We start from the raw sequence: 27,022 nt of genomic DNA on the forward strand, positions 1-27,022 counted from the left end.
CAAACAATGGATTCAACCAGTTTAAAACACTCTCAATACAATCTCCTATTATACCGTTACTGTTATTATATTATACACATATAAACTCCTCTTTCTCTGCACATTTACCATTTTGATGGCCCGAAAGTCTCTCCAGCTTTTAATACCTTCCTCACATTCGTTGTGGTCTGAGTATCAAGGGTTCCAGCAACAACATTGTTTCCCCACCAACTTGGGAAATCAGTTTGTGTTAAACCCAAGGCCAAGGAGATGATCAAAAGACTCCAAGCCAACCCAATATCTAATCCAGCAGATAAAGAATAATTGTACTTCGTCCACCAGTGGAAAAACTTTCTCTTGACAAACCATCCAAAGAATAAACCAACAAGACAATAGGAGGTATAGTTGAATGGTGTTGCTGGTGGAATTAAACCAGTACCCGAGAAAAACACTGGCCAGTTCAAGTGCTTAATGAAACTGTTTGGGTATTTTTTCAAAATCAACCAATTAACAAGTGGAAGACAAGCACCAAGGATGAAGAAAAACAAAAGGTTGTAGTACAATTGACCATGTGAGAATTGACGTTGTGGACCAATAACACCCCAAATGATTGATGCATTGAAAAACACTTTAGCCCCTGGACAGGTGAAATGTGATTTTTGGTCAGCCTCACACAAATTATCAATAGCACCATAAGACCATCTCATAACACCAATTTGAACAAGACAAGACCAGATAGCAGCAATGAATTGAGAGAAAAACAAATTGTAAGGAGAAATCTTCATATAGTGGCCCAACTTCATATCCTGAACAAAAACAATGGCTTGATTGTTGGTGATATAACCGAAAGTTTTAAAGAACATCATTGCAACAGGCCTTCCTGGCAACATGTAACCGACAATAAACTCAGTTACGACATTTAAACCAACAGCTATGTTTGTTCTAGCATAAATGACAGCCACAGGAAGTAAAAATACAAGGGCAATTAAAAGAGCGACAATCAAGGCCCAAACCGGCATTTCCGTGTCCCAAGCTCTCACAGTTGCAATTGATAACGCAAAGAAGATCAAAAATGAAATCAAAAACCACCATTCAGGGACTCTTTTGTATCTAGCCATTAAACGATTATGAACATCTGGTTTCTCCTTGGCCCGGAATTGGTCGATGATTTCTTTCCCATGGAACAAAACTGTGTGAGTAATGGTTGCCAAAATTGAAGCAAATGACAAACCGTACGAGATGGCAAATGTTGTTGATAAAAATAATGGAGAATATTTTTCATACTCATCCTTCTTGAACCTTAAAGTGACAGGATCGACGATTCTACTGACATTGTAAGTTCCCTGTTGATTATCGAATGATCCAGACGATGAAATGGGCAAGTAGTCACCGTACCATGTGTTGGTGAAGGAGATTGCTGGGACAACTGCCCAGAAAATGACGATCATGGAAAAGAAAATGGTGCAAATGGTGCCAGCTGGTGGAATCAAAGGGGAGCCGATATAACCAGCAATTTGATTCCAATCCAATGCGATCGAGTTGGGAAGCATTCCCAAGCCGGATGTCGAACCAAATATTTGATTGATTGTAGGACTATTTGGTTTAATCCAGGTTATCCAGGAAAAATTTGATAAAGCAGTGAAAATGTATCCCGGGAACCAATAGTAGATGAAACCAACTATAAATACCGTCATGAAAAACGCAAGACGTGATATTTTCCATCCATTAGCTGGGTGATTTTCGTTAATATGCAAATTGGTCAAAAATGTACAGGTGACCAAATTTTGGGGCCAAATGGCAGATGGAGCATCAACAACTACTCTTCTGATCAACCCACCCAACGAGAACCCAATCATATTGGTGGCAAGGGTACAGACAATGGCAAAACCGACACCGAAATCACGACCGTAGAATCTGTTCATTGAAACCAAAATATCAGTGGAGTAAGCTGGACCACTACTGAAGGAAGCATTTGCCATAATAGCAATCACTGCGTGCTCTTTTATATTGAAAGGTCCTGGATTCAAAGGCATGCCAAAAATTTTCCAATTTGGGCAATACCTACCCCAAAATCTTCCAACAGGATAAGCCAAAATGGATGTGACTAAAGTTGTGATTGTAATTGTAGGTGAATGAAGGGAAAAATACATATTCATAGCTGACCCAATAGTTGTTAACACCAAACCAAGAAACCAAGCCCTGATGGTTGCTTGTGGCATATCGTAATCATCTGAACTAGGAACAGCAGCTCTCACCTCGGGGTATGGTGAGTCATCCTCAACATGCACAGCAGCATAGTCATCATTAATGATTTCATCAACCAAGCGAGATGTCACTGGATCAAACTCTTGTGATTTGGAAACTATTAACTCCAACTCAGGAGCTTTTCTATCAGCTTCAAAGTCTTCATCAGCTACTTCTTTAGATGCAATCTCAGCGGCTTTTTCGTTTAAATCGTGGTTTGCGTGTTCCGATCCAAGTTCAGCTCCAACTAACCGCCCACCGCGGCTAAGCACATTCTTGATCTTTTCCATAGTGAACAAAAAAAAAAAAGCTTGTATGGTTAGAGTTGATATCAGCTAAGAAAAATGGAAAAACTTTTTCTTGAGAAAATAGTTTAAATATATATGGAGTTTAAGCTGTAATTTAATGAGATGGGGGGAAAAGGGTACTTATCTAAAGTTTCAAAGACGATGTAGATAAATTTCATTGTTTTTCTAGGCTTTGCTGCAAAAAGGTTAAAAAGGAAAAAAAAAAAAAAACAAAAACATGCATTACTATTGTTCCCCCTTTTTGTGTATCGGCGATCACTAAAAATTGAAATTTTATTACTTATGACTAATGAAATATGTCCGAAAGAGGAGGTCAATAGATACGTTTATCTGTACCCCCACTAAACTCTCGCACGGCACAAGGCGAGACAAGGAGGATTCGCGTGACGCAGTAGAATACACACCCGCTCGCCGCTTCGTATGAATCTGCCTGAGACCCTAAGAACTTTCCAAAATACTTTGGTCACCGGCGGCAAGTTCTTCCCTCTAGTCTTCTAAACTATAAACATTTTTTTAGTTGGTGTCATTGCACGAGCATTTTCTGATAACACCAGAGTCTGACCAATAGCTATCCCCGTCTAAAATCCTTGCATGAGCTTTACAGGAATGAACTTGTGAGACCAACAAGGCGTTTTTGCCATTTAATGCATCGGCCCACCATGATAAAAAAAATTCATGCCTTAGGAGCCTTTACATTTTGAAAAATACGGACGACATTATTGGGTAAATGGAATGGGTGAATGCAATCTCCTCCACATGCTGAAAATTTTTGTGTGTGTTTTCCTTTTAAAGTTAAAGTTGAATTTGGCGTTCTTTTTTGACATATTAAAGCAAAGAAAAAAACCCAATAGTGAAAGGTGTCATTATGAACAAAAAAAGAAATTTATTCCATTCAATCGTACGGCACGAAAATTACAAAAACACAAAAACCTAAATCAATCATACGACATTTAACACAATAGTAAAAAAAACAGAGAGAGAGACATTCCATTATTCAAATTATACGACATTCTCTTTTGTAAAACAGCTTATCAATAAACACAAAAATATACAAAGCCATGTTTTTGGTCAAAATGCCCTAAATCCATAATTCTAGATATCAAAAAATATGGTGCCACACACACACCTGTTAACCAGACGGCACGAACACCACCACCACCACCACAATTTACCCTTGTGCATTACACATTTCTAACCATTTCGTTGCCGTTTCTGCAAGTTGTACTAATTTTGAGCGGTAAATGAATATAGATCTATTGTTGAGCAGCTCCCTCCTTTGGTAAAGCTACTACTATTGTTTACATCATTAAGGCTAGCAGATGCAACTTTATCAATACCAACGGTTATAACAAAGATCTTGTAACCTGTTTTCAATAAACAAAGTAACGTGTGCGGGTTAAAATTAGTATTGCTCTATTTACTTTCTATTTTTAAGGCATCACTGGTTCATTTCGTTGATAAAGAACTTGTGTCCCATGTATGACTAAGCTCTTCTAAATAATTCAAAATATGCATTTTCACAGTGGCTTTAACTCTCTTCAAATCCCGCCCACTCGTCATTCTCATTCTCATTCTCATTTTCATTAGCGTCGTTTGTCTCCTTTCTGATAAAACAAGCTGCGAAAAAGCCAATGCCTCCATCTTCTTTAGGATTTGATCTCACACAACCACCTGCCATTTGCTTACAAACTTCAGGATCTCTTGACAAAGCAACAAACTCAGACTCAACACCTCGTCTTTCCCAACTTGGAAGAACTTCTTCCCTACTAGCCAACTTCCAGCCCTGGCTCTGCACTTGAGAATCGGAAAGCAAATCAATAACAACCCTCTCATTTTCTTCAGCATGGATTGAACATGTGGAATACACAACCTTACGAGCACTAGGGAACGACAATGCATGCTTCATTATAGCGACTTGAAACGAAGCCAACTTCTCAAGTCTTTGATCATTACTCTCTTCTTCGTCAGATGCTCTACCAAATATACCCGAGCCACTGCACGAAGGGTCAACAATAAGACCTGTCACATCAGCAAAATCGTCTGGGTTTATCTTGGTAAAATCGTTATGCAAAACTTGTATCAACTTCTTTTTACTTTTCCCAAGAGCACGTTCACTCATTGTACGTAGTATGCCAACTCGCTTCACATCTCTTTCAACTGCATAGACAACAGCATTCTCATCATTAGGTAGATATGAAGCTGCATGTGAGGTTTTGTTCCCCGGTGCAGCACAAGCATCAATGACTTTAACATGCTCCTTAGTGTGGTTTAAAATATGTGCTGGAAAGCATGATGAACGGTCTTGGATAATCACTTCACCCAATTTATAAGCTTCAGTCAGCGAAAGCTTCTCCTTTGGATGAATGCCAAATAAATTTGGAATATGGTCATCGGTGTAAATTAGGCCTGGCTTTGTCAAATCTTGGAATCTGTTAACAGGTTGTAATGTGGAGAAAAATGGATGTTTCTTGTAAAACCTATCCACATCAATTTTTATAGTATTTATTCTAAACCACCTTACTGGCGTCTCGTCATCGCTCTCCTTTGTCGGTAACTCATCAACTGACTTTACTTTGTACTTTAATTTCAACTTGATGAATTCAGCTTGTAATCTGGTCTTGTGAGCTAGGACAGCTTCTTTTATAGGATGTTTCCCACTTTCAATTCTGCCTCTAGTACTAAATATCAAGTCGTGAACCAACAATGCTAACAACTCATTGCTAATTTTTGGCTTCGGCTTCAACTGCAGTTGGATTTTTGATTTCTTGATAATCTGTTGAATGTATTCCCAGTACTTTTTGGTGGAGTAAACCAAAGCAAAAACATGCTTTGGATTGGTCAACTTTTTGTCCTCAAAGATTCGTTTCTGAAAGTTCCCATCGTTGTGTTTGAGAAACTTCTCAGCGTCAAAGTATAACTTCATCAGTGCTCCGATGAGAAGGATTTTGCAGTTTAAATAATTTGGAAAAAAAAAAAATAAAAAAAAAATAATTAAAAGCAATAACTCGTAAACGAATAAATACAGAGCTTTCAGATACTCTAGGGAAGCTTAGCTCTACAGATACACTACGACCTATACAATCCTATTCTTATAGACCATGAATAAACTCTCACCATTCTGTTTTTTGCTACCTCAAAACTCCCTCCATCCCTCTGTACAGCCTCTTAGATCATTCAAATTCTCTTGTTTACATTTTTTTTGCTTTTTCTTTTTTTGCTTTTTCTTTTTTTTCTTGGATTCGTTGTTGAACAATTTATCAGGAGGACCAGTATTCTTCAAGAACTCCTTTACCCAAGAGGTTGTACAACTAAGAAGGGGATCATGCCACCGCCACCACCTCCACCTGGCGCATACAAACCAGGAACAAAGCTAGTCGTTGGATCACATCAAATCTCAATCATCAAGTACATATCAGCAGGTGGTTTCGCTACTGTATACACATGCCATATCGAGCCAGCTTTTCATGGATCCAATACTGCCTGCTTGAAACGAGTCGTAGTTCCAAGCAAGTGGCAATTGAGTCTCCTTCGTCAAGAGGTGGACGCCATGAGAAGGCTACGAGGTAACAAACACATTGTATCTTATATTGATTCGCATGCATCACGATTGAATGAACCCAGTAATCATCATCACCAACAACAACAATATGAAGTACTATTGCTAATGGAGTATTGTGAGAACAATGGATTGATTGATTTTATGAACACAAGGCTTGTCAATAAGCTAACAGAGAAGGAGATTGTCGATATTATGTACCAAGTGACAATTGGTGTTGCCATGTGTCACCATTTACGACCCCCACTTATACATCGAGATATAAAGATAGAAAATGTCTTGATTGATTCCAATCATGTGTTTAAGCTATGTGACTTTGGGTCTTCTGTAAACTACATGGCCCCACCGAAGAACCCTCAAGAACTACAGTTGATGAAGGATGATTTGATGCAGCATACAACACCACAATACAGAGCACCAGAAATGATTGATTTAACAAAAGGGTTTCCAATAGATGATAAACTGGATATCTGGGCATTGGGTATCTTTTTATACAAATTGTGCTATTACACTACTCCATTTGAACTGCCTAACCAGACTAGCTTGCATGACTTGGAACGAACTATATTGAATTGTTCAGAGAATTTGAGATTTAAAGACCAACCAGGACTGATGTTTTCACCAAGATTAAAGAATGTTATTAAAGTTTGTCTACGAGCAGACCCAAGGCGCAGACCTAATGCCGTTCAATTGTTGGGAGAATTGTGTCAGATGAAAGGGGAAACTAAGGTACCGAATGTTATACCAGCTAGTATCTTGCAATCTGCCACTACTGATACGAAGAAATCAGTGAGTAGTAGTACAGTTACTGAAAGTAAAAAATCGGTTAGCCCCACTCCCCCTTCCACCAAACACGAAAATGGTAAAGCACCAGTTGATGCTTTTGCATCAATTGATAAAACAAAGTTTTTGAAGAAATTAGATACAAGGACAATCTCATCTCCATTCGAGCTGGAACCTAAACGAACAGTTCCACGCCCACTCAGCGCCTACTACGATAATACTAGCAAAGCTAAGATGTACGCACAAGGCAACAAGTCTACTCCATCCATGCAGGACAAGGTTAAGCAGGAACTTGCCAGAGGTTATGAAACTACTGATTTAGGCGAAAGTAAAGACACGATGGACTTTTTAAAGAATAGAGAAAGTGAGAGCTCAGATGGTGGTATGAAATCAGCCTGGAACAGTTTGAGAAGGATCAGTACTGGCGGAAGCAATACATTGAGAAGAATCAGCACTGGGGGAAGTATAAGTGCTAACAATACAGGTGCCTCAGACTATGGCAGCAGAAGAAAGAGTCTCAAGCAAATATTGACTGGAAGTCGAAGGTCATCCGATGAGAAAAATAGGCCAGAATCCCCAGAAGAAACAGTTGAGAAGGAGAAGCTGATTCAAAAACGAATGCAGGCGTTACTTGCTCAAAGTGAGTCTCAGATGGTGCAAAAGACTGCACTGGGATACGGAAGATTTACCGATAGAAATGTGGTTGACGATATCGATTCCATTAATGAGTCGCCTTATACTAAGAAGTCACCACAGAAAAAATTGGCACCACCCAAAGTCCCCATCAATTTGTCCTCATCGAGGCAGCACAAGTCGCCTACTCCAGAGAATGCGAAACCACCACCACCACCACGCGGTAAACTCAATCACAAGTCGCACACGGTGCCTTCACTCAAACCAAAACCTGAAAGTTCCAAACATGGACTTCGTCATGACAAAAAGCCCCCTCCAGCCAAGCCAAAGAAACCAACTTTTCTCAAATCAAGGGAACAACAACAACAGCAACCACCAACTCGTAAGTTGAGTACTGGTAGCGACTTATCAATACCCGATATAGATGACTTAGAGAAGCAGTTTTCGAAAAGATTTCCCAATTATGTCTAAAATATACATTTAAATAAAAAGCATAGCACACTTACAACTTACTTTGAGTCTTGTTTATAGTAACATCGAATGGGAAAGGTTCAACAAACTCATACCCGTAAATATCCCTAAGATCTCCCTTTATCAACTTACCAAACTCTTGTTTACGTAAAGCTTGTTTGTCTCCCTTCAATGCAACTTGAGGGATATCCAGTTTCTCTTTATCCAATGTTTCATTTCTTTTTGTACAAAAGTCCTTGATTATATCAACTATGGTATCTGGCATTTCACCATTGACTAAATGCTCACCTTTAGGAATATCAATTGAAGACAAATACTTTGGATTGATTGCGTCTCTAATCCATTCAACACTTTCAGGGGGATTCCATTTAGCTTCGGATCCAATAACGTGCAAATAAGGCACTCTCAATCCAGGTAATGCCAACATACCTTTCGAAAGCGTCATCATTGCTCCCATATAAGCTGCTACTTGGAAATTCTTTTCACATTTGATTTTATAAACCTCCTTGCCTTCTTCATTCTTGGTCTTGTAGATTTCATCATCAATGTAATCTTTCAATACTTGTGGGTGATGTAATTTCGTAAAGGAAATCTTTTCAAAAAGGTTTCTGGCTTCTTCTTCAGTATCAAATGTGTCCAAGATGAACCCTCCAATTTTTTTAAACAACTTGATATACAATTCTGCATGTTCTGGGGTACCGTAAACGACCGGCTCAATGGCAATGACTGAATCAAACAAGGTGCATTCCAAATAAGCAGCGTATCCAGCAACGTATCCACCCATTGAATGGCCAACAATGACAGTTCTGGTATCAAGATCATTCTTCAAGTCACCAGTGGTGCGTATTTCATGTTGGACAACTTCAACCACGTCTCTGGCAGCATCGTCCCATACAAATACCGCGCCCAATTTATCAGCATTTGCCAAACTCGAATCACCGTGACCTGCAGCATCGATACTTACTACAGTGTCCAAAAACCATGGGACTTGGAAAGATTGTGAAAGTTGGAATAATTTCTTGATATGGTAATTCCAAATTGACTTGTTGAATCCTGTTCCATGACAAAATACAAGGTTGAAAGTTAATTGTGATTGCGGCTTTGGACGCGGACAATTTGATTTGTATTTGTTATAGACAATAGTTAAGTTTTCAGCATCTTCAGCTAACAATGTAGAGCCTTTTGCCCTGATTGGATGGGCTTTGGCCAGCTTCTTTTGGAGAGTGTATGACATTTTGGTATGGGGATACAAATTGCGTCGGCTCTTTTTTGGTTTGGTCTTTAACGACTCGTTATATAACTGTTTTATTGTTTTAAGTGGGGCGAACCACAAAAACTGAAAGCATTATGAATGTGATAAATATATTTGTCAATTGGACTAAAAGAATGTAAGAACGAGTGTAGCCTCACCAAAGAACAGTTTATAAACGCCTCGGATCTTAAGACTCTTACACTCACTAGTTTCCAAAGTTTAGCCCCGCTTTATGACCCCCTTTTTGCTCTTCACTTCTAGTTGCATAAGCGCGATACTTAGAACTGGTTTTTTTTTTATTTTTTTATTTTTCTTTTGATGGACCTCGGATCAACGTTTATTTTTCATCTACATATAAACACGCTTTTATCTTTTATCTCTACTCCTCCGAACTTGGATAATCCTCTATACTATCCAAAATATTATCAACACCTTCGTCAAACTTTTCATTAATCACATCGAATAATCCATCTCCTCTAGCTTTCAACACACGGCCGAATTTTCTTCTTGGACGTTTCAAATCATCTCCATTGGAGTCACTTGATGAGCCGTTTCCCGAGTTACTCCAACATGCATTCAAATTACTGGTAAAAATGGTTGAATTGTGATAGAACCAATCAACCATGCTCTCATCCATAACTGGATTTATAGGTTTCAAAGGTGTTCTGTTGACGTAAGCAATGGTGAATTTCACCAAACTCTTGATATCGGCTGATGGCCGTTTACTGAATAGGTGTACTATACTTTGATAAGAGTCACCAAATCCAACAAATACCAATTTCTTCAACTTGGTGAAATATGAAATGTAATTGTCCCAAATGTATAAAAGCACTTCTTGAGCAAAAATGGTTGGATTGTATGATGATTCATGAGATGCTGATAGTCCTGGGAATGGTAATTGGAATGAGGGGATATTGATGTCGATATAGCCAATCTTTTCTTTGTTATCACTATCTTTTTCCTTTTCCACTTTATCCATAATTTGGAACAAGGGCTGTTCCAAAACCATTGAAGAATTGCTCTCTATTATACCTGTGGTTGGGTTGATGTTTGCCCATATCTCTGGTGGATCGTGGATTGTAATGACGATGGATGTACAGTCATATATATCGCCACTAGCCATTACTAATTCGTCAATCAGTTGAGGCAAGTCACAAGTGAAACTTGCATTTTTCTTGTCTCCATGATCATGGTTGATAATTGGTAAATTAATAAACTGCTTCTTGGAGTAGGCTTCGTTGTTTTGGTAGGATCGTATTGGGTCAGATATGTTGGTCAACTTGTACCTCTCTTTATCAAGGTCGGGTAGATCATATACATCATCAAATGCAGTCTTTGGTATTCCTGGTTTCAAGCATTTCCAATATTTGGAATGTATTTTGGTCACCTCATCAACAACCTCAATTGCATCACCATGAGGTTGTTTTCTGATAGTGTTTTCAGGTGGTTCACCAAGCAAGACTTTTGCCACTGCTAATGCACTATTACTTATGGAAGTCAAATTATATCCACCTTCAAGAATCACTGCTAATTTTCCTCTAGCTATTGCTTTCAACAAGTGGGTCATGTATCCATATCCGGCTGGACTCACATGACACGCACCAATTACATCTCCATCAGCGGCATCAAACCCAGAACTGACAATAATCAAATCGGGATCATACTCCAACATAACTGGAATGATGATTTTATTGAATGCGTATACGTAATCACCGTCGTGCATTCCATACGTTCTCCAAGGAATGTTCAAGTTGAAACCCTCACCAGCACCTTCTCCAACTTGGTCAGCTCCACCATATTTTGTTCCTGGGTAAAACTTTCCATTTTCATATCTGTGTAAGGAAATGTATAGGACTCTAGGATCATCATAGAATGCCTTTTGAGTACCATTACCATGATGGATATCCCAATCAAGAACTACTATTTTCCGTACTGATTCTGGGTACGACTTTAATATATTTTTAGCCGCCACTGCAACATTACTAAACAAGCAAAAGCCACCTGGAGAGTCAGGTTCTGCATGATGTCCTGGGGGTCTAACAGCAGCAAGAGAATTCTTAACTCGTCCTTCAACAACAGCTTTACATGCCTCGATGGCTCCACCACAAGACAACTTGGCCGAGAAAAATGAATCATTATTGACATATATGGAGTCTCCAGTGGCAGTTTCTTTCAATAACTCATCCTTGGTCATTGTTTCAGTAGATTGAATGTGTTTCAAATGTTCTTCTGAGTGTACTTCTAAAATCTCATCGGCTGCTGCTTCTCTTATTGGAATCTTTTGCATGTATGGGCCTAGTTCATCGATACCCGAAAGTGAGTAGTCCTGTACTAACCCAGCTTCTACTAATTTTTTGTAAATTCGGTATATACGACGAGGATCCTCGGGGTGGGGGTCAGTATATTCAAAATACGACGTGAAGATTTTCGCGTGGTACCTCATTCTCACGTCATATACCAATCCAGTTTTTAAAGGAATGTAAAACAATTCTGGCTTAGCTGGAGGTACAACAACAATTGGACGCAGTTGAGATTTTACAGCATAAAGCTGTTTATTGGGAGAATCGTGAACTCCATTGGCAACATTTACTTCTTCTTCAAGTTTAACTTTTTTCAATGGTGGTTGTTCAATGTCGGTATCCTGCTTTGTCTCTGTAACCTCTTTAGTTGGAATTTCGGTTTTAGCTTCGGAATCAGCTTCTTGTTTGACAGAAGTAGTATCAGCATCGTTCTTAATACCATCCATCTGCTCATCATCCTTTATTTTGTCTTCCATTTTTATATCCAAAGATTGTTGTTCACCAGCAGTATCTGACTTCACGTCAGACGCAAATTCTTTTTTCGACTCACCAGACATTTAAACCAGCTCAAAAAAATTAATCTGAATCTATTGTATGTGAATGTGAAGGGAAAGTATTATCCAATCAAAAGCCAAAAGCAAGTATATATCCAGTTGTTTCTGATTCAATCAACTGGAACAGTATAAAACTCTTTATTGAGGGGTATAGTTGCAAACCTTTTTTTTTTTTTTCAAAGTGGTTAGTGAAAAATGGTTAGGTGAGTGTTTACCTTTAGGAATTTTTTTTTTTCACTCAGACTATTCATTCAGTTCTCTCTCTCTCTCTCTCTCTCTTTGTTTCTTTGTTCCCGATTTAAAATTATTAGCCTCACTCAAACCAAAAATTTCTTTTCTTCAGTTATCGCCAATGTCGTAAGATACAAAATGTCAATTATCATATTTTACGACACATAAGAAAAGAATAATGCTATTGAGTCATAGGTTATATACACTTTATGTCGTTATTGATTCCTAATACCAATGATTACCACGATGCACATGGTGATCTTGACCAAGATGTACTCTACCATAAACTAATCAACGAACGAAACTCCTCAAGGCCAGATCAACATGTATGGAAGTTCTCTCCAGAACAGGGGTTTTTCAAACAGTGTCATCCAGATACAGATGATATGGAGTTTAGATACACAGAGCAAGACTTTGGTATAGAGAAACCATGGGAATTGATTATAAAAGAATTAGAGGCATTGAATGCGTCATCCCCAAACAATGTCCAATACAAGTTGATTTTCTTTGCTCGACATGGCCAAGGATGGGCGAATGTTGCCGGTAGAAAATACTCAAAGGAGGAATGGTACAATAAATGGAGGTTTTTAGGTACCGATGGTGAAATTACATGGGGTCCGGATGCTGATTTAACGGAATTGGGAGTCAAACAAGCTTGGGAGAATCACAATGTTTGGAAAACACAATTGGAGAAAGGAGCACCGTACCCCAAATCCTTCTATGTTTCTCCTCTTCAACGTTCAATTAAAACTCATAATATCACTTGGCCCGATACCAACCCTTTAGTGGTGGAAAATTTACGAGAAACAATTGGGTTACACTTGTGTCACAAACGCTCAACCAAGAGCCAACTTCAGTTCAAATTCCCTAATCTTGTATTTCCCGATAATTTTGAAGAAGAAGATGAACTATTCAAGTTGTATGTCAACCCTAGAAGAGAAGAATTACATGAACAGTTTGCAAGAGTTCATGATGTATTGCAAGATATCTTTGATAATGATAGCAACGACATCATCAGTATTACATCACATGCCGGTACCATTCGAGCTTTTATCACAGTAATTGGACATAGAAAATTCACAATTCCTACTGGAGGTATGATTCCAATCGTTGTGAGAGGTGTAAAAGAGTAAAACTGAGCGATGAGAGGTTGAAAGAAGAAAAAAAATTTGTTGCACACAAAAAGCTTGAAGATCATCTTAGACTTACATAGACCTTATAGATAAATTCTACACCCATAAAAATCCCTAGTTTTACGATGTCAGAGACAAAGAGGAAGAATATAGACCATCAAAAACTGACCTTCAAAAGATCCAAGACAGTCAAGTCTAAAAACCCAATCAATGCAGACACACAGCTTTCAGAATGCTTCAAGACGGTTTCTACTTCACTTTATGTTTCATTGGCTCCTTCATTCAACGATGACCCAGTTACAGGAGTCAAGCAACAACACCTAGATCCATTGGTGATGAGGTTCCACCCAAAGTTGAAAGGAGTCATACTATCATATTCAAATATAGAGTTGGAGACTGAGGCGCAAGACCAAAACCTTGCTAAAATAGAAAATTCTTCTCCATTTACATTCCTTTGGGTTGATGTACAGTTTTTGATTTGGAGTCCTAGCGTAGGTGATGTTTTGGAAGGTGATATTTTTATTCAAACTCCTTCACATTTGGGATTGTTGATTTGTGATGTGTTTAATGCATCGATCAAGAAGTACAATATTCCTATGGGATGGACTTTTACCAGTAGTCAACAAGATGAAGTAGTTGGAAATGACGATAGAAAGACTTATGGGTACTGGAGTGATGAAAATGGACAAAAAGTGGATGGGAAGTTGAAGTTCACTGTTAAAAATGTTTACACCACTGGTAGAGTTGTTAGTGTTGAGGGTACTTTGATTGGACCAGGTGAGGAAAGAAACGCACAGCCTGTTTATGAACAAAAGAGCACTAAACCTGCAGCTAGTGGCAAGCACAAGAAGTTTGATGATGACGATGATGATGATGGAACAGTTACCACGACTGAAATCGCAGAGCCGGAGGAGAATGAGACCCTCCCAGCTTACATCAACGAAAGTGAAGACTCAAATGTAAATGAAGATGATGAAGTCGTGAACAGGTCTGACTCAGCTGAAGATGAAGTAGAATCCGACTAAAAAGAAATTACTATATACAAAGGAACTAAAATAATACACTCGATTAATCTATACTTAATGCCTTGGTCTATCATCGTTAATCATCCGCCAAATAACATCCTTCTCTCGCTTTGTAGGTCTATCGAAATTTTTCCTTTTATATGTACCAGATCCAAAGATCAATCGACGGAGAAACAGGCCATTCTTTCTAATTGCTGAGGAATACGTCGACGATATATTCATTGAATTATCATTTGTTCCCATCATTGTAAGCCTTTGAACCTTGTGCAATTTCTTGAAATTGAACCATGTTATAATTCCTCCTTGAATTAGTGAAAATACAACCACGGCAGCAAACCCTAAATTGGAATCCTCAATGTAATTTTTCAAATTCATTCCGTAAAATGCTGGAATTAAAGTTGCAACAGTTATACCTAGTGTATAAACTGTCACTTTCAACTCAAACAACATGAGCGAATTTCGATTAGCATCAAGAATGATATTTACAATCTCCTCAGTTGCTCGAATATCATTAAGCAAACTACCTGCTTGTTGAACACATTCATCACATTGTCTATAATAACTCTCCAAGATCATTTCCAAATCGTCATAACTTTCCTCTCCTTCATTTCCTAGTACTTTAGGTTTGCTCAAGTACATCCCTGCCAAATCTTCATCATTCTCCAACAATTCCTCCAATACATCTCTAATCAACAATGCTTTCTGATGGAAACTAGAAAGCTGCTTCAGTCGTATCAAAAGCTCCTGTAATTTTTTCCGATCAACTTGATTCTCCAATTCACCTAGAATCATCCCACAACTAGAAATATACGTCTTGATCTCCGCTTCCAAATAGCTCATCACACTAACCAAGATCAGCTCCAATGCCCTAAACTCATACGGCATAGATGTGGAGTTTGACGATGCTTTCAACTTCATCTCCAAATCGTACATCAATATACCCAATTTCGTCGCCACTTCACTATTTGAGGTGTCAAATACCATAACCGAATTCTTTTTAATTATAGCTTTTATGTATAGCAAGTTGACAAGTATTGCATTTGACGGCCGTATCATAATCGTAGGAACAACATCAATGGATGAAGTATCAATCTTTCGTAGATCTCGTGGGAATAAATGATTTTCTTTTAGAAACTGCATCTTGGGATACTTTCTTGATACAGAGGTGATGTTACCTTTCGAGTCAAATACCGTGCATGAAACGTACAAGTCACTTGGTTGAATCGGTTTCAACTTGTTCAAAATAATGTGATTATCATTGTTTCCTTTGCGATCGAGCAGTGGTTCTGAAAGACTTGTGGTTAAGGGGATGTGGCCTTTGGGTGATGCCGTTACTAGTGGTTGCAAGTGTATTCTGGTACCACGTAAAAGGAGACTGTATCGCGGTAGCTGCCGTTGCAATATTGCTTGCATGGAGGGCGAAGAAGAAGCGGATGTTTTGGTGTCAAGAGAAGATCTGTTTTTGTCTCTTTTGAGATAAATTTTGTGTCAACTGCGCGCAGCAAACGATGAACCAAAATTTCTTTTTCTTTGGACTAGTTCAAACAGACAACAGCGGAGAGGAGACTATATTCTACGTAGTATCTAATTCATTGCTAAACATTTTCAATTTAATGGAGTTTGTATAAAGAAGTAAATAAAACTTTATTTGATTAATCAAAAAACTTTCTTGTTGGTGAAGGACCAAATAATTCTAGTCTAATAGCAGGCAATGCTTCTTCTTGCAATATCTTTAATCTCTCTTCCAAAGTGTTTACAACCTCAATCTTACCAGTTCCATTGACAACAATTACACCTCCAGCAATGTCTTTACTCAAGAAATCTTTTTCATCAACTGATACATCGACTTTTTGTTTAGTCTTCTCCTCGTAGTTCTTGGATGCTTCCTCTGCGGCTTCCTTCGCAAGTTCAACATCGGCTTCTCTCACCTTGATACTAACTTTATCTTCTAATAAAGTCAAAATACCCTCTTCAATCAAACCTGCCAAAACAGGCTTGTACTTGGCCTTATCCTTGGTGATGTTATGCAACTCTTTCTCCGCTTCATCGAATATCTGATTCAAAATTTGGTCCTTTTCACCAAGAATCTTCAATCTGGTCTTGTTGCCAATTGTCGATTTGGTAATTTGTTGAGCCAAGCTTGCTTTCTTCAACTTTTGTTCATAGGTGGCATCAATGGCGGACGTTTCCAACCTCACGGTTGATGCTTTTTCAATTTCGTATTCTTCATCTGCTTTCAATCTGATTTCCTTTGCTTTTTCCTTTGCTTCCTTCTCAATGAAGGCTTGCATTTTGGTAAGCTCGGATTTCACCTAAGAAAGGAAGTTAGTATCAGAATACAATGCATCACGAAGAAATTTGCCAACATACTTGTTCGTCCAGTAATGCCATTGTGAGGTGGTGTGTTTATTTCTTTTATCAGTTGATGGACGATACTATTTTGAAGCAATTTGAATTGGGTTTCGTTGATAATCTCGTCTCGTTGAATTGAAACAGAGAAAATCTAAAAAAAATTAGTTTTGAACCTTCGCACACGCCAAAAATACGACATTAATACCTTTCAATAAATACATCAGTTCATTTATAATCTATAACCTTATACAATCTTGTCCAATGCATTCCTGGCAACTTCAACACCCAAGAATGTAGCAGCATTAGCAGGGAATGATCTAGCCAAAGCAGGACCGACACCTGGGAAGAATGCCTTGATACCACCTTTGGCGTAAATGTTTTTAGTAGTTTGAACAATTGAAACAGATACATTTGATGATTGTTGAGTAGATTTGATTGTGTCAATTGGGAAAACACCCAACCACATAGCAACACCGGCGAAACCACCAGCGGTCATAATTGCAAGAATGGACAAATCTTTTCCTGGTGTTGATAATTCCTTCTTCAAGTATTCATAAGTGGCAAAGTACAATGCAGATCCTGGTCCATCTCTAGCCAAGGTAGCTACTGATCCCTTAAAGATTGATCTAATACCACCTGTTCTGTACATCTCGGCAATGACCCCACCCATACCTTTGGACTTAGCACCTTGTTCAATTTGCATCATAACCTTGACTCTTTCAAAAGGAGCAGCAACTAAGGTGGTTGGAATAGCACTGAAAAACCCAGCAGCTGAAATATCAGCAATTGTAAATTGGTCAACAGTTCTTCCAGTAAACGAACCAACAAGCTTTTTACCGACATCGTAACCCCAGAATGAAACAGCAAACATAGGAGTAACTCCCAACAATGGTGGCATAACACCACGGTAAAGACCTCTCAATCCATCTTTGGCAATTGTGTCCTTAACACATTGTATTGAAGAGTTGTATAATCCAGTTTGTAATCTAACCTTGACCAAATCAAACGGGTGTCCAGACAAAACGGCACAGATACCACCGAATCCACCGGCGGTGAATGATTTGACATTATCTATCAATACAGAGTCAACTTCGTCCATTGTGGGGAATATTTATTTTTTATGATATGAGTTTTTTTTTTTTTTTTGATATGTGAATCAACAAAACTAAGCACGCCTCTAAATGCAAATAGGCTGGGGGGTGAAAGACAGGTAAGCTAACAGTTCAAATGAGTAGCTAGGAAACGAAAAGGAACAATCTCGTCAGAAAGTATAAAATCTGGAGGTTAGGAACTCTTGGTTTATATTTATATGAGAAAAAGAAAGATATTTTGAAAAATTTAGAATACGAAATGTTTATTGGGCGCTTTGAATTTGAAAAAAATAACAAGAAAAATAAAATATGGGGTCTTTTGTGCTATCAAAAAAAAAAAAAATAACAGATACGTAGACCCACTTCTTCCTACTTCTTCCTGAGATACGCCAAGGGTCTAATCACGATAGGGCTCCCTGTGTAGCTCTCTTCATTTTTAGACACCTTTTCGTAAATTTTGAACCGATAAATCTTTGGTTATTTTGACAACTGTGGTGGTTGTTTCTTTTTCTTTTTACTTTTGTTTTATTTTTTCCCTTTTTCCACCGAGGTTAATCAGTTTTTATTTTTTTCTTGCTCGGTTGATTAGGCATTCTGTGTAAGCTTTTGGCACATGGTTTGTGGAGATTGCATGAGATGCTGATGCAATTTCATTCGAAGACACATTTTGGTCCTGTCAGTATTACATTGAATGCATTGATCAGATGTAGCCGCTTCATTGCAACATGTGGAGCTCCACAGACGATTCGGTAACGACAAATTACCGAGGTTCAAAAAATCGTTTATTACTCTGTAGTGAAGTTGAGGTTTCATCACGATATACAATTTCCGCTACAGGACACAATGTGCACGTCTGAAATAGAATTATGCGTTTATAGGACCATTTGCTAACTACTTAGAATAGTTTGCTTCGGAAAATATGCAAAATTTTCACCACTAGCATTTTTTCCCAAAAAAATGTGCTGCTAACATTTCCGCAGTGGTATTATCCGCTGCTGTGTCCTTCGTAAGAGAGGCATTTAATGGTAGATACCCCTATAAGCAATAGGAGTTATGATGAACACACACAAAAAAAAAGAGCTCGCTTGGTGCCAATTATTCCTAACACGAAGAAAAAAAAAAAAATAGCAGGAAACTAAACGCTTTCCTTTCTCGCCTTCATGACAATAAACGCAACACACCACTCGAGAAGTGTCTATAGGCTATTACTGTGATCAAGATTTGTGACTCAAGTACTGGAAATATTTACTGAGATTTGTTTCAACGAGAACAGGTAAGTGCTTGGCCATCACATATCACGCTTTAGATGTACTGATATATGTGGACAGAAGTATTCGCAAATGAAAGACCATTATTATATCAATTTATCAGCGCTGAAGTCAGCAAACACTGTTGTTGGCTATGCTAAACTAAGATAAAGTCCGAGGATTCACATCGTGTGGATGCCATTTTCTGTGATGGCATTGATAAATTAGTGACCAAGAAGTTTCCCCACAAAGAAACAAACACAGCCAACGAGCTGAATACAGCATGCAGCTTCCACTTGGACTCTCTCTCCCTTTACTCATTACCTCGTCTCAACCCTCAACCCACAACCCATCATTTGGATTTCATGAAAAAGCCGCACGAGTTACCTCATTCGCAACAAGTGTCACAAAGAGTGTTTTTTTTTTTGCCAGACGAGAAAAAAATTTGAAATCATTTTCTACTTGCTGACGGAAAAAGCGAAGAACTGTCTCCAATTTCACTTCGACAAACTTATTTTCATCAACGAATATAGATCATCATAGGGTTAAATTCATCACTTAGGACGGCCATCAATCAATCAAATCAGATTCATTTTATACTATAGAGGCCCACCCACTCCCTACAACCATTTACAACCACTGGCATACTTGTTTTTACCGCATGGAAGACGAACTTTTGTTTTTGCCATCCGCCCCTGTTCGTCAATTTTCATTGGACAAAACAATTTTTTCGACACCTCACAAGCAAAACAAAAAACACAACTGCATAAAAAAAATTTTTTTTTTTTTTTTTTTTGAAGAAGCACATTTACATCCATACACCAATAGTTAAGGCGCGTCAGTAAATCTTCCCGACATCGATTTTTCGCAGGACTTTATTGTCGTAAAGTAACTGACTTTAGAAGTAGTTGCCACGGGGTACCAGAGAGTAAAAAGGGTATCCAGTCCCGGCAATGGCCATACCACCAGGAAAGAATGATAGCAAAGCCAATCAACATGCCGCTGGTGCTCGGTTTCGTCAACGAAAAATATCGGTTAAACAACCATTGTCCATCTATAAACAAAGCGATCTACCGACACTAGATGGCTCTGATTTGGAGCCGAGCCAAGTACATCATCTCAACTCAAACAATATAGGACAGCCACCGCGAGATGTCCATGCTGTCGAGACAGGTGTTGATAAAAATGAAGAGGAGGAGGTGCATTTACAACAAGTAATCAATGCAGCACAAAAAGCATTATCAAGTACAACTGCAGCTAAAGCAAACGAGGTTTATATACCGACGCCAGATGCATCCAAGATATGGCTCGAGGCTTCAAAGTACTACAAGGATCAGAAATTCAATGAACCTGAAACGTATATAAAGTTTAGTGCCACTGTTGAAGATACAGTTGGTGTTGAGTACAATATGGATGAAGAAGATGAGACGTTTTATCAAGAAGTGCTTTCCAAGATTCAATCATCGGGGAAGAAGAAACAGGATGATCTGGCGAAATGTACTGAGCTCGAGTTTGAAACTATATGTGACCGATTGGAAAAGACTATTGAAGCAAGGCAACCTTTTTTGTCAATGGATCCATCAAACATATTATCTTACGAGGAAATGTCAAAGTATATTCTTGATCAATTCGAAAGCACAGTCAAGACAAGCAATCCATATGTAGAGTCCAGTGGGGGGAATTTGGAATACTTATCAGCCACTACATTGAAAGAACGGCTTTCCAAAGAAATTAACTACAAACCATTTACAACCCTTTTTGATAGAGATCAGGAGCATACAACTCAAGTAAGACCAATACCCAAATTATTTGAACTTTTCGGAAAGGTCGTATACGACCATTGGTCGAAGAGAAAGATTGTAAGAAAGGGGAAATCAATTCACCCGACACTCAGGTTTGAAGACCCCAATGCTAATGAGAAAGATAATGAAAATGACCCATACATTTGTTTCAGAAGACGTGAATTTAGACAAGCACGTAAAACCAGAAGAGCCGATACAGTTGGAGCCGAACGTATTCGTTTGCTACAAAAGTCGCTTCATCGTGCTAGGGATTTGGTAATGAATGTTTGTGAACGAGAGATTTTGAATTTGAAGAATTTGCAGGCTGAATTTGACATATTCAAGACTCGTTCCGAAGCTAAGCAAGTCAAGAGGGAACTTGGTATCAAAGGCGACGATTACTTGTTCTTTCCTCATAAAAAGAGAAAAGTCATTAAGCCCAAGGAGGACGAAGAGGAGAAAGAGAGGAAAAAGGAAAAGCGCAGACAGGAACAAGAACACGCTGCAAATGCAAAAGCTCACCAGCACCATATCTTACAACAGCAAAATGCAAGTCAACAGAACCAGCGCGATGGAACATCTACAAACCAACCATATGTCAAGTTACCGCCATCTAAAGTTCCTGATATGGATCTTGTTACTGTTTCATTGGTGTTGAAGGAAAAGAATGATACAATTAGACGTGCTGTGTTGGACAAACTTCGCAAAAGAAAGGAACAAGACAGAGGGTTTGTTAATGTTACTGATGATCCATATGAACCATTTTTCGACATTTCCACCAATGATAAATTGGTTGAATCTAGCCACATACCGTATTCGTCTATTGCAGCAACAAACTTTCACCAATTCAACACTTCAAATTATTTAAGTGATCCACTAAAATCTTTGATAGAGGAGAGAAAGTCACTACCTGGCGTCCGTACATTTAAAGGGTCCAATGGAGAGTTGATACCTACAAAGTCTTTTCCTCATACGTCAGCTCTTTTGCAAGAAAAATTCACCAACAACAAGTTTAATTCACCCAGTTACATTGCACAGCTATTGCAAGACATTGAAAATAACAACTATGATCACTATACTCATGGTTTTGCCAAAGAGAGTACAATCGAAGCGTCAAGGGAAGCTGACGAAAATGCCAAGTATTCAGAGCCAATATTAAGATTACGAAAGCGGGTTGCCAGAGGTGGTCGCATTTTTCTTGATAGACGTGGGCAAACTACTTCTGATGTTGTTGACGAGTTTTTGGATTTTTCAGAAATTTGCGAAGCTGAAGAAGAAGTACCAAATGTCTATGAGAGTAAAGTTGATGAATGGAAACGGTTGAGGTCGAGATGGATTTACGATTCTGATCTACTGGAGTCGCAAAAGGGTGCACTTGACCCTTTCAGTCTCGACCCATCCAAGCTCAATAACATCAGCGATGACACGCAAGCAATAAGGTTCGGATCCATGCTACTATCCAAATCGTATGGTCTTTTAAAGGAGTCCATTCAGCAGAAACAGCAGTCATTTATGCATCTGGCTCGTATGAGAGCGCTACAACAACAACAGATTGCAAACCGACAAGCCCAGGTTCAAGCGCAAGCGCAAGCACAAGCACAAGCTCAGCAAAAGCAATTGAACCATCAGTCGAACAGCGAGCAGGTCCCATCATCTTCACCTAATCAGCAAGTACTGAAGCGTGCACTGTCAGAACGCAAGAGTACTCCAAACTCGGTGAACATTACGAAGCCCCTTTCGCCAGCGCAAAACTCAATTAATAACCTGGCAACCCATGCCTAATGATTTCCAAGACATTAACAGCATGCATTTAGGTGTATATATATATATCTGTAATATATTAAATATAGAAAAACAATTACTCAGCACGGAGTTCATATGTAAAGTGCGGAGAGCACAAAACGGAAAAATGTAAAGTGTGGTTGCGCTTTGCCCCTGCCACAGACAGTCTCCTGACGTTTAATATAAAAGAGGAGCAATTTTCCCTCATTTCATTCTATGTTGCTCTTTTCCTTTTCTTCATCAGTTGATAATGTCTACCTTCAAAAATTTAATCGTATTTGGAGCTCATGGTAAAGTGGGCCAGAATTTGGTCAAAGTCATTGCTAAACTGAGTGTCAAGGCCACCGCAGTGGTTAGAGGTGACGAACAAGCAAACACTATTAAGAAAATTTCCTCGGAGTCTTCAAATATCACCTCCACCAAATTGGATCTTGCCGATGCATCAGTTTCGGACTTGGCCGCTGCTATCAAAGGCCACGATGCTGTTGTTTTAACCGTTGGTTCGGGTGGAAAGGGTTTGTTGCAAGTTGACTTGGATGGTGTGGTTAAAGCATTTGAAGCCACAGTTGAGGCTAACGTTAGAAGGTTGGTACTTGTTAGTGCTATCTTTGCTGAGCACCGGGAAGTTGGCATCCAATCTGGTCTTAGAGACTACTACATTGCTAAACACTATGCTGATCGTATTTTGATTGATGAATTTGGTAAAAAATTGGACTACACAATTATAAAGCCTACAAACTTGACAGATGAATCTCCTACCGGTAAAATCAAATTAATCAAAACGCTTACAGAAGATCTTGGCTCCATTCCAAGAGCAGACGTTGCCCAAGTTCTTTTTGATGTTCTCAACTTCCAAGAGACATTTGGCAAGAGTTACGATATTGCCAGTGGAGAAAAGAACATTGATGACCCTAAAACTTATCAATAGTTATTATTTAGAACTCTATTAAATCTATAAATCCATTGATTAGAATAACCCTTCAATCTCTCCGTCGTCATTAACCTCAACGTTCATGAAACCAGCGTGAGTTGGCAAACCTGGAATCGTCATAATCTCTGCAGCTAACGCGTACAAGTACCCTGCACCAGCGGAACATCTAACTTCTCTAATTGGCACGGTAAAGCCACTTGGAACACCTTTCAAGGCAGGATCATGGGACAAAGAATATTGGGTTTTAGCAATACAGATGGGTAATTTGTCAAACCCTTGTTGAGTATATGTTTCAATTTGTTCTTTTGCCAATGGTGATAGCTCAATGTCCTTTGCTCCGTACATCTTTTGAGCAATCTTATTCAACTTGCTCTCGACTGAGTCATTGACATCATACAAGTACTGTTGTTCACCTGATGGAGCTTGCTTAACAGCTTTAACCACGGCTTCAGCCAAGCTTTTCGCACCCAATCCACCTTTAGCCCAGTGGTTTGATGGAACTGCAAAATCTGCACCAGCTTCCAATGCCAACTTCTTAATCAATGCAATTTCAGCATTTGAATCAGTCTCAAATTGGTTGATGGCAACTACAACTGGAGCATTGTATTGCTTAATATTTGAAATTTGTTTAGCCAAGTTTGCACAACCTTTTTCCAACAACTCTAAGTTCTCGGTAACGTATTCTTGAGGTAAAGATTGGCCAGGTTTGACATCAGGAGCTCCACCATGTAATTTCAATGCCCTGGTAGTAGCAACCAAAACAACTGTATCTGGTTTCAATCCGGAACTTCTACACTTGATATTGAAAAAACGTTCTCCACCCATAGTGAAATCAAAACCAGCTTCAGTAATGACGAATCCGGAGTGACCATTGTTGATTGGGTTAGAAGGAGATGTCAACTTGAGCGCAACTTTATCAGCCACAACAGAAGATGCACCAATGGATATATTGGCAAACGGACCCGCGTGAACAAATACAGGGGTTCCTTCAACAGTTTGCATCAAATTTGGCTTAATAGCGTCCTTTAGCAATGCTGTAATCGCACCAGCAACTCCAATGTCTTCAGCGGTGATGGCTAATCCAGTTCCCTTTTGGGTACCAATCACGAGTTTACCAACACGTTCTCTTAAGTCCTTAAGAGAGTTTGAAAGTGCCAAAATGGCCATCAATTCACTTGCAACGGTGATATCCATACCTGTTTTCCTTGGTGGGAATTTACTAGCTTCATTTTTGCCTTCACCAATTGTGATTTCTCTCACAAATCTGTCATTACAATCTACGACTCTCTTGATTGTAATTGAGTCTGGATCAATGTCCAATTTTGCAAACTTTTCAACTTCCTCCAGTGTGAGATCATCGGGGTTTGTTTTGCTGATTCCCAATTTCTGTAACCTCTTTAACATCGATGGAGTAAAGTTTCTTTTACCCTTTTTTGCTGGTACTAGCCTCTTATAAAACCCGGTAATGGTCTTTGATGTAGACTCGTGAAACATTCTGGTGTCAACAGCAGCACAAAGCAAGTTTTGAGCAGCTGAAATGGCATGAATATCACCAGTTAAGTGCATGTTAAATTCATCCATAGGTATAACTTGTGCATATCCACCTCCGGCTGCACCACCTTTTACTCCAAAAGTAGGACCCATAGAAGGCTGTCTAACATTTGCAATTGAGTTGTATCCCAATTGGGCTCCGAGAGCTTGCGCTAAACCCATAGTCGTGGTGGATTTCCCTTCTCCCAATGGTGTTGGCGTAATACCAGCAACCAAGACATAGTAACCTTTGTCATCAGCAGATCCTTCAACTTGAGCATCAAGTCTTTCAATGACTGCTTTAGAGTCAACCTTGGCCTTGTAATGACCAAATGGCTCCAATTCTTTATCCAATAATCCCAATTCTTTTGCAACTTTGGTAATGACCTTTGGTTTTTGAGCCCTTGAAATCTCAATATCAGATGGCACTGGGGTTTTTAAATCTAATGGAAGTGGTTTAAAGTAATGCTCGTGGGCTTTCTTGGCATGTATGACAGCTGCATCATATACATTCGAGCACAACATCGCCACAGTCATCGGTCCCACACCACCTGGAACTGGAGTAATGAAGCCAGCCTTTTTAGAGACGTCATTGTAATCCACATCACCAACTAATTTCCTTCCGTTTTTGGCATTTGGATCTTCTTTATAGTTGATACCAACATCAATAACAACGGCCCCATCTTTGATCCAAGATGATTTTACGTATTCTGCAATTCCAACCGCAGCAACTACAACATCTGCATTCGAAACAATCTCGGGCAAGTTGTTTGTATGACGATGACAAATTGTGACTGTACAATCTTCATTTCTCAACATGGTTGCGACGGGAGTCCCAACAATATCTGATCTACCAATAACCACTGCGTTCTTTCCTCTTAAATTGATTCCTGTGGTTTTGATCAACTCCATTATTCCATTAGGTGTACATGGTTTAAAATGTGGCACACCTCCTCTTTTGGATAACTGACCAACATTATAATGATCAAAACCATCAACATCTTTTTCAGTGACAACTGCATTTGTGATCAAAGTCTCATCAATTTGTTTAGGTAAGGGTAATTGAACCAAAATTGCATGAACTTGTGGGTCTTTATTCAACTGATCAATCTCATCCACCAAATCATCTTGACTAATGTTTTCATCAAATTTAAGGAGATTCGCTTTAATGTTGGATTTCTCAGCCGCTTTCAATTTCGAGCGCACGTAGGCCGACGAGTCTGGTCTAGAACCAACTTGAACAATCGTCAACGAAGGTTTGAATTTAAGCTTGTCAAGTTGTGTAGTGTCAATTCCGTAGTGTTCCTTATTATATTGCAAAACTTTTTCAGCAACATCATTTCGTATTTTAGCAGCCAATTTAGTTCCCGATACTACCGTTGCATTGAAGGCTAGCAAGGACTGCGAGAATAGCCTCTGCTGGGTAAATGTCAGTCTTAAAACTCTGTGAGTTGATCTGAATCTCAACATTTGTTGTTGGAATGTTGTGTAATAGTATGAACCGCGGACCCGATGAGTCTGAAGAAAGAAAAGAAAAAAAAAAAAAGAAAACCAAAAAGAAAAATAGTCATCGATTAGTTACACAAAACTGCTCCGTTTAAGGAAGGTTGTTGCAACGTTATTTTTAGAATAGCTCACGTGATTTATTGATGTCAACCTTATTATATTATCATATAACACTTATAACAAGTATGTTACACTAGAGACCAAGAGTTTAATAGATATCTAGTATTGTACACAGAATGAATAAATACTAAGTCAAATCTGAACCTGACAAATCAAAAAAGGTTCAGATAAAAGAGTCTAACGTTACGAGTTAATGATTCTTTGATCAAATTG

General features: G+C 38.9%; 12 protein-coding genes across 12 annotated transcripts; 4 read left to right on the forward strand and 8 right to left on the reverse strand. All coding sequences in view use genetic code 12, as the record gives it.

Moving 5' to 3' along the window:
- Positions 1 to 104: 104 nt before the first annotated feature.
- Positions 105 to 2,513, reverse strand: OPT1 (oligopeptide transporter; the record flags this gene model as incomplete). The annotated part of the gene is made up of 1 exon (XM_067694762.1): positions 105 to 2,513. The coding sequence occupies one exon, from the start codon at positions 2,511 to 2,513 to the stop codon at positions 105 to 107; it is 2,409 nt and encodes an 802-aa protein (XP_067545957.1).
- A 1,546-nt stretch (positions 2,514 to 4,059) lies between these two features.
- On the reverse strand, positions 4,060 to 5,454 carry I9W82_005572 (rRNA (cytosine-C5-)-methyltransferase; the record flags this gene model as incomplete). The annotated part of the gene is made up of 1 exon (XM_067694763.1): positions 4,060 to 5,454. One exon carries the CDS (start codon positions 5,452 to 5,454, stop codon positions 4,060 to 4,062), a length of 1,395 nt encoding a protein of 464 aa, XP_067545958.1.
- Positions 5,455 to 5,853: 399 nt separating this feature from the next.
- On the forward strand, positions 5,854 to 7,974 carry PRK1 (serine/threonine protein kinase; the record flags this gene model as incomplete). Its single annotated transcript, XM_067694764.1, has 1 exon — positions 5,854 to 7,974. One exon carries the CDS (start codon positions 5,854 to 5,856, stop codon positions 7,972 to 7,974), a length of 2,121 nt encoding a protein of 706 aa, XP_067545959.1.
- Positions 7,975 to 8,005: 31 nt separating this feature from the next.
- On the reverse strand, positions 8,006 to 9,208 carry I9W82_005574 (alpha/beta fold hydrolase; the record flags this gene model as incomplete). Its single annotated transcript, XM_067694765.1, has 1 exon — positions 8,006 to 9,208. The coding sequence occupies one exon, from the start codon at positions 9,206 to 9,208 to the stop codon at positions 8,006 to 8,008; it is 1,203 nt and encodes a 400-aa protein (XP_067545960.1).
- Positions 9,209 to 9,605: 397 nt separating this feature from the next.
- On the reverse strand, positions 9,606 to 12,083 carry HDA1 (histone deacetylase; the record flags this gene model as incomplete). Its single annotated transcript, XM_067694766.1, has 1 exon — positions 9,606 to 12,083. The coding sequence occupies one exon, from the start codon at positions 12,081 to 12,083 to the stop codon at positions 9,606 to 9,608; it is 2,478 nt and encodes an 825-aa protein (XP_067545961.1).
- A 437-nt stretch (positions 12,084 to 12,520) lies between these two features.
- On the forward strand, positions 12,521 to 14,469 carry I9W82_005576 (PMU2; the record flags this gene model as incomplete). The annotated part of the gene is made up of 2 exons (XM_067694767.1): positions 12,521 to 13,406; positions 13,598 to 14,469. The coding sequence occupies 2 exons, from the start codon at positions 12,521 to 12,523 to the stop codon at positions 14,467 to 14,469; spliced, it is 1,758 nt and encodes a 585-aa protein (XP_067545962.1).
- Positions 14,470 to 14,523: 54 nt separating this feature from the next.
- Positions 14,524 to 15,882, reverse strand: MRS2 (Mrs2p; the record flags this gene model as incomplete). The annotated part of the gene is made up of 1 exon (XM_067694768.1): positions 14,524 to 15,882. The coding sequence occupies one exon, from the start codon at positions 15,880 to 15,882 to the stop codon at positions 14,524 to 14,526; it is 1,359 nt and encodes a 452-aa protein (XP_067545963.1).
- A 239-nt stretch (positions 15,883 to 16,121) lies between these two features.
- On the reverse strand, positions 16,122 to 16,860 carry VMA4 (H(+)-transporting V1 sector ATPase subunit E; the record flags this gene model as incomplete). Its single annotated transcript, XM_067694769.1, has 2 exons — positions 16,122 to 16,781; positions 16,840 to 16,860. The coding sequence occupies 2 exons, from the start codon at positions 16,858 to 16,860 to the stop codon at positions 16,122 to 16,124; spliced, it is 681 nt and encodes a 226-aa protein (XP_067545964.1).
- A 205-nt stretch (positions 16,861 to 17,065) lies between these two features.
- Positions 17,066 to 17,920, reverse strand: CRC1 (carnitine:acyl carnitine antiporter; the record flags this gene model as incomplete). Its single annotated transcript, XM_067694770.1, has 1 exon — positions 17,066 to 17,920. One exon carries the CDS (start codon positions 17,918 to 17,920, stop codon positions 17,066 to 17,068), a length of 855 nt encoding a protein of 284 aa, XP_067545965.1.
- A 2,192-nt stretch (positions 17,921 to 20,112) lies between these two features.
- On the forward strand, positions 20,113 to 22,722 carry EPL1 (Epl1p; the record flags this gene model as incomplete). The annotated part of the gene is made up of 1 exon (XM_067694772.1): positions 20,113 to 22,722. One exon carries the CDS (start codon positions 20,113 to 20,115, stop codon positions 22,720 to 22,722), a length of 2,610 nt encoding a protein of 869 aa, XP_067545966.1.
- Positions 22,723 to 22,972: 250 nt separating this feature from the next.
- On the forward strand, positions 22,973 to 23,650 carry I9W82_005581 (uncharacterized protein; the record flags this gene model as incomplete). Its single annotated transcript, XM_067694773.1, has 1 exon — positions 22,973 to 23,650. The coding sequence occupies one exon, from the start codon at positions 22,973 to 22,975 to the stop codon at positions 23,648 to 23,650; it is 678 nt and encodes a 225-aa protein (XP_067545967.1).
- A 39-nt stretch (positions 23,651 to 23,689) lies between these two features.
- MIS12 (Mis12p) lies at positions 23,690 to 26,653 on the reverse strand (the record flags this gene model as incomplete). The annotated part of the gene is made up of 1 exon (XM_067694774.1): positions 23,690 to 26,653. The coding sequence occupies one exon, from the start codon at positions 26,651 to 26,653 to the stop codon at positions 23,690 to 23,692; it is 2,964 nt and encodes a 987-aa protein (XP_067545968.1).
- Positions 26,654 to 27,022: the final 369 nt, after the last annotated feature.

Source organism: Candida metapsilosis (genome assembly GCF_017655625.1).
Source record: "Candida metapsilosis strain BP57 chromosome Unknown scaffold8, whole genome shotgun sequence".
NCBI classification, from domain to species: domain Eukaryota; kingdom Fungi; phylum Ascomycota; class Pichiomycetes; order Serinales; family Debaryomycetaceae; genus Lodderomyces; species Lodderomyces metapsilosis.